The 6,939-nt window shown below is 35.6% G+C and overlaps 2 protein-coding genes across 2 annotated transcripts in view; both read right to left on the reverse strand.

The window, feature by feature from the left end:
- Positions 1–2,000, reverse strand: part of LOC135077617 (glycogen-binding subunit 76A) — a 60,117-nt gene extending 58,117 nt beyond the window's left edge. Inside the window, exon 1 of the mRNA XM_063972171.1 lies at positions 1,803–2,000. The gene's annotated coding sequence lies outside the window, so the exon portion shown is untranslated. The remainder of the gene's footprint in view (positions 1–1,802) is intronic.
- A 908-nt stretch (positions 2,001–2,908) lies between these two features.
- Positions 2,909–4,735, reverse strand: LOC135077180 (divergent protein kinase domain 1C). Its single transcript, XM_063971729.1, has 3 exons — positions 4,572–4,735; positions 4,263–4,474; positions 2,909–4,168 (listed from the first exon to the last, which is right to left on the reverse strand). The coding sequence occupies exons 2-3, from the start codon at positions 4,425–4,427 to the stop codon at positions 3,149–3,151; spliced, it is 1,185 nt and encodes a 394-aa protein (XP_063827799.1). The 5' UTR covers positions 4,428–4,474; positions 4,572–4,735; the 3' UTR covers positions 2,909–3,148.
- Between the last annotated feature and the right edge of the window lie 2,204 nt (positions 4,736–6,939).

Here is a 6,939-nt window from a genome sequence, read left to right on the forward strand (position 1 = left end):
TATTGCGGATCTTTCGCTTGAGCTCTATCTAAGGTGCGCGCATATTTAAATTAAACCAAATATTCAAAAATTTTGGTGATTATTAAGAACCCATGATTATAAAGCTATTGTTTGTAAAAGAGTAGGTAGGTGTTTTAAAAATTTCCGAACTAAGGATTTTGGAAAACCCGACAATCAGGTACGCGAAGTTGCGAAATGATTAGATCAGTCAGACCAATCTAGGTCTATTATGGGAAGTATTAGTACAACAACATTCATCTCATTTTATATGAAAGTCACCCCGTTTTCCTATCGGTCCGAAGGCGTAAGGCCCTTTTCACATGTCCCGGTTGCCGGCTAAACGGCGCCGGGTACCCGGTGGTGAAGTGTATGGGCATCATGCCGGATTAATTACGCCGGTAGGTACATGTGAAAGCTACGTATCATGCCCATACACTTCACCACCGGGTAGCCGGCGCCGGTTAGCCGGCAACCGGGACATGTGAAAAGGGCCTAACTCTCCCTGCTTATACATGCACGCACCCTGACTGCGTACGAAGGTACAATATTCGGCGTTTACCCGTGGTCCCCCTAACATGTCCCCCTGGTGGGTCCACGGGTAATTTTTTTTACCCGTTGTCCCACCGTTCTGAACAGTTTTTGCCAGTGGGTCTACGGGTAATTTATTTTAACCATAGTCCCACCGCACAGTGGTAAACGTTGCATGTCAGGTGACATATTCTTTATGTTTTATTTGCATTGTATTATTAGGATTTGAGCTATTCTACAAAACGAATGTAAATTTATTAGTCTACGTTTATTAGTTTCGACGTAATTGTTGAACAAAGATACCCCTTCCCAGCGGTTTCCATAATAACCAAATAAAACATACCTTAAAACGACCTGGTTTTTCTTGTGTTGGAAAATAACTTAAAAAGAAGTATAAAAGTATATTTTCATCGATAAAATTGTCTATAGATTATGCCATTAAAGTTTGATCACTACAAGCCCGGACACATTGTATAAGTGGACTGATGTCTGGGATGAAATATCAAACGCCGAGTATGAGTGACTTTAACCCACATTGTGTGATGTGAAGATATAAAAAATGTTCTTGCAATTATTAATTTCGATGTATCCTTTATTCTCAAATAAATATGTAATGAACTTAAGAATAAGTCTTATAAATCTATGGTTAATTAATAATTATAGATTTTTTTATAATTATACCTAGGTGACATGCAACGTTTACCACTGTGCGGTGGGACTATGGTTAAAATAAATTACCCGTAGACCCACTGGCAAAAACTGTTCAGAACGGTGGGACAACGGGTAAAAAAAATTACCCGTGGACCCACCAGGGGGACATGTTGGGGGGACCACGGGTAAACGCCGACAATATTGCTACCTAACTTACGCAGGTAGGTACACCTACACGTGTAGATCCTACCAATCTTTGGCCCATTGCGGTTTTTCCTGGAACGGGAAAAGTGAAAATTTAAACAACTAAAAACGCCCTAACTTAATTAGTTCAGGCCCACCCACTGTGGCCTTACATAATAGATTTTGTAGTAGGTGCTAACTAATCTGTGTTACTTAACTGACCAACCTACTTTAACTAACCCACTGAGAGGTCGCTGACCTTTCTACGTTTTCCAAGGTCATGAACTTGTGACATTCAGGATAAAACAACCGACGCTTCCGGTCTTCAAATTGGCTTGATGTCTGACCTAAAAGCACTGAAGGGCCGGAAAATGATGCAAGTAATTTCGCTGAAATACTTTTGCGGCATAAATACAAACACAGATAAAAAGTATACAAACCGGTTTCGGGGTCTGTCTCCTCAATCCGAGGACGTCAAGCACTCATCACCTTCAACACTTGTAACTCGCGGCGCGGTGTGGGTCGCGGAACTAACGCGGTGATAACGCAATGAAAGCGAAAGTGCTTTTTGATGTGCGTTGTATTTACAGTTTAACAAGTGTGGCGGCGCGGCATGAGCCGACGACTGTCGGTGAGGACGCGGGAAGGTCGCCTGCCGGCGCGCGCATGCGCCGTATGTCGGCCAGCCAATTTTTCGGCCAACATTGCCAACATCCTGACCTTTGGCAAACTTTCGGCGTAACGGCCACACTTATTCCCAACAACATCTTAAAGATGGTGGTTCAACCTCTACTTCGCAATGTATCTTCTTTTTTCATATTATAGCTTCACATCATTACTGTTGGCCTTAATACCTATGAGGTTCTGAAAATCATAACAAGTACTTGAAGCAATTAATTTATTTGCAACGAGTATTTAACACTGTGCACCATTTCACCTAAATGTTATCACATTTTGAATAGGTACTTAACTTACATTATCTATTTAGTTTAAAAAACTTCTTATTGACTAGAAAGTTTTCATTAATACTTTTGAGATAAAATAATCACATTAAAAATTGAGCTAGTCATGCCATTTAACTGGCTAAATGCATCCACATTTACATCCAATACAATAAATAAAATTAAAAAACATAATAAAGAAATAAACCTCACTTATATCCACATTAATTAAATAAGGATTACTTAATAATGTAACTCTGAATTAAAACAGAGTAGTTAGGTGTCTGTTAAGTTTGCAGACCTACTGTTTTAATTCAGATTAAGACAAATTCAATTATACGTCGGCCGTTTGGTGTAGTGGTTCAGAACGGACTACTATGCCGAGAGGTCCCGGGTTCGATTCCCGGCCGGGCAGAAATTGAAATGATGAATTTTAATTTCTGTGACGGGTCTGGGTGTTACTATGTATAATATGTATGTATTTAAAAAAAAAAAAGTATATAAGTAGTATATCCGTTAAGCTAGCACCCATAACACAAGCATATTAATTGCTTACTTTGGGGCTAGATGGCGCTGTGTGAGATTGTCCAAAGATATTTAAAGATTATAAAGATTATTTAAAGATTATAATTATAAGATATTTACACAAGTGGACCACACAGTGGCATAATAATGACATCACAAATTGCAAATCAGTAATAGTATTATAAGTAACATAATATTTATAAAATTAATAATACATAAAGGAAAACATAACAGATACATTTCAGAGATTAGCTTAAATACTATCTTAATTAATTGAGATCATAATAAGACTAGAGCAAATAATATCACAGTGCAACATTTTAGGACGATACCAGGTGTGTTAATAAATGGTAGAGCCTAAGCTTTATTTCTTTGGTAGCTCTTGCTCTGGGGGTACCGGCCTCTTTGGAGGGATTTGCACACTTCTCCAACATTTCAGTCAATACTCTCGGGGTTCGAGGACCTACTAGCAGCCCCGGGACCATCACCCTCCCAGACATCACCCAGCCAAGAAATATCCTTTCGCAAACCATCTGCAGGTTATTATTAACAACTCCATGCTGACATTTATTCGTTATCAAATTACAAAATGATCTACAGTCCAGGAAATCACAGTCGCTATGCTTCTTACACTTAGATCCATCAGCTGTGATTTTGTTGATCACACTTCGTGGGTGCACAGAATCAAGATCAAGGTACATCACCTTTTTAAAATCATTTGTCACACCAAAATTGCTAACCTTCACATCACATAGATGCAATGGTTCTGGCAGTCTCTCCTCTAACAGCATCAAGAAATCTAACATCATTATGGACACTTTGATTCTTCTCTCCCATTCCTCTTTGGTGTCATAAAAGGTCATCAAATGCCAATATGCAGATAGAGAATCCAGTTTCTGAACAGCATACATTGAACCACATGACCCAACTAGCCTTGGGAATATTCCATATTTCTCATAAAGAGATAAAGCAAGATATTCATTATTTTGAAGAAGGGACCAAGCATTTTGCATTTCTACTTGTCGACTAATTTGTTTTTGATTATATTGAATATATGACATCCTTTTGGCATCAACAATATCTACAGAAATATTAAATTTTATCTTAATATTGTTTTTCACTATATTTAAGAATTCATTTTCAGAAATGTTTGACTCCCAAGGGCTATTTGATGTTTCTTTGACAGTCTTAAACACTAAGCTTTGGTTCTTCCAGGTACCAGAGAAAATAGTATCTTTTTCCATGTAGAAGGAGTGACAAGAAACTGAAGATATCCCGTCTGGCTCACACATATCTTGACATAGGCTTCCAACAGACTGTCCACTGCCGTAGCTGAGACACTGAAAATTGATAAAATAATTTTCAAAAACTATGTTAATACTTAAACCAAAGAAAACTTTTATTAACCAGAAAATTATTTAAAAAAATACTTACAATTTTCTGAATATGCATGCGAGGCTGCATATTGATGCACATTAACTTCCATCGTAGCAGAAATAAGAAGGCACATAACAGACAGAAAAGCGCAAAACATCGACGCTTTATTGATTTGCATAGATGTGCAAAGGACCACTCGCAAAAATATTGCAGCCTTCTCATTTTATTAGCTCCTTGACATTTAGGCGTTCCCAATTTGCAAAGTACAGCTGAAAGATGATATACATTTTATGATTAGCATTTAATTTCAAGAAAATTTTAAGAACGAAAATTACAATGCACCTTTCATATTATTAAATTTCTTACCTTATGGAATTTATTAAATTCCAGATTGATTTGTTTATCAACTTATACATAATAAAATATTTCACAGAACTCACATTTACAGAATTATTTATTAATTTACGTTAGAAATTAGAATACAAATGAAAATCATACAAATTACAAAACAATTTTGAATTAAATAATTTGGCATTTTTGACATTGACAATGACACCGCCGATCATTGACAGCTGTGAATCGTCTGGTGTGCGTCAGAACCGCGGGTGGGGTATCATGAAATCGAATGAAACATATTCTGGTATTTAGTAGTGTTTTACTATTATTTGATAGCGAAGATAAAAATTTTAGTACTTATCTATAAACAAAATTAAACGAAAAACAAAGTTCCACCGCCAACCTGACGTCAGGATGGCGGGTGGGTAGTTGAACGGTGTACAATACTTAGAAACTGTAAATGCCAATTTTTAGTATCTCTTCATTAAATAAATAAAATAATGTTAATTCTTATCTACGCCTTTTTATATACTTGTGAAATATATTTTTTTCAATGTCGGAAGCCATACAAATTTTTTTTTTGTTTAGTTTCAAAAGTTCTCTGATTAAAACAGCATTAAACGATAATTGAGGTGCACTGATATTTAATACATATCTGCAAGTATTGCATAGTAGAGTAAAAAGATTGAGTAGTTCTACTAAATACAAGATGAAACGATTAACAAAGTCCGCCGCCGTCCATTCTGACATCAAGTTGGCGCGTGGAAATAAAACGGTGTAAAATGCATAAAGACTATAGATGTTAACTTATTATAATAGTCCTTTGGTAACTACTTACATTTATTTTAAAATTATAACTTTTAACATCTTTAAATATTATTTATTTCATTATTTTTAATAACCATTCTGTGCGCCCACATGTTAAGAGTCGCGGCTTAGATTAAATTATGGATTGTAATTTGTACTTAAATATGACTAACTTGTTTTGTGAGTCTTAAATAAATAAATAATAAACCCTTGTTCCACATACTTTATGGAATGAGATCTAGTTGACGGGAGGGATGATCGGGATCACATTCTTTATTAGCCATGGAACATTTCTCTCGACAGAGTAAGAGCAATGAGAATAAGAAAATGTTTAAAATTACTGCGTTTCATCTTTTTAAGCTATTATTTAGGTACTTACCTACTTACTAGTAAACATTTACAACACAACAACAAGTTAGTTATATTATTTTAAGTACAAATTACAATCCATAATTTAATCTAAGCCGCGACTCTTAACATGTGGGCGCACAGAATGGTTATTAAAAATAATGAAATAAATAATATTTGAAGATGTTAAAAGTTATAATTTTAAAATAAATGTAAGTAGTTACCAAAGGACTATTATAATAAGTTAACATCTATAGTCTTTATGCATTTTACACCGTTTTATTTCCACCCGCCAACTTGATCTCAGAATGGTCGGCGGCGGACTTTGTTAATCGTTTCATCTTGTATTTAATAGAACTACTAAATCTTTTTACTCTACTATGCAATACTTGTAGACATGTATTAAATATCAGTGCACCTCATTTATCGTTTAATGCTGTTTTAATCAGAGAACTTTTGAATCTAAACAAAAAAAAATTTTGTATGGCTTCCGACATTGAAAAAAATATATTTCACAAGTAAATAAAAAGGCGTAGATAAGAATTAACATTATTTTATTTATTTAATGAAGAGATACTAAAAATTGGCATTTACAGTTTCTAAGTATTGTACACCGTTCAACTACCCACCCGCCATCCTGACGTCAGGTTGGCGGTGGAACTTTGTTTTTCGTTTAATTTTGTTTATAGATAAGTACTAAAATTTTTATCTTCGCTATCAAATAATAGTAAAACACTACTAAATACCAGAATATGTTTCATTCGATTTCATGATACCCCACCCGCGGTTCTGACGCACACAATCGTCTGTTGTTTATTTTAACGTCTGGTGAGGAGTTCATCATTATTATATTTGGAGATGCTTTAGGTAGCTGTGTGTATCTGCCTTATCCTTATGATCTGCCTCTAAACAAAATCGAGTGCCCATTACCATATGGCCATATGCGAATAGTGGCGATTTGCGGAATGATGGGAGATGGCAGTATGGGACAGTAGATGGGACAGCACAATCATGCTTATTATGCATGAATTGGACAAATACATACTATATTGGCTTACTCAATTGATAATTATTATCCTTGTAATTTTGCAAATAGAGGGAACGACTTTTTGCCCATTAGGCACGCCCAACGAATAATTTTGAATCTACTCGTAGTCGTAGTACCTCCTGTACCTCTGTGGTAGTACCTATTTTGTTATAGTAGGTACCTAAGTACATAAAAGTCACAATTAATCATTTAACG

The sequence above is a fragment of the Ostrinia nubilalis genome, chromosome 13, assembly GCF_963855985.1.
Source record: "Ostrinia nubilalis chromosome 13, ilOstNubi1.1, whole genome shotgun sequence".
Taxonomy (NCBI): domain Eukaryota; kingdom Metazoa; phylum Arthropoda; class Insecta; order Lepidoptera; family Crambidae; genus Ostrinia; species Ostrinia nubilalis.

Coding starts and splice junctions, on each gene's coding strand:
- LOC135077180 (XM_063971729.1), bottom strand. CDS start 4,427: ATGAGAAGGCTGCAATATTTTTGCGAGTGGTCCTTTGCACATCTATGC. Junction 4,169..4,262: donor GCATGCATATTCAGAAAATT/GTAAGTATTTTT, acceptor ATCAATTTTCAG/TGTCTCAGCTACGGCAGTGG.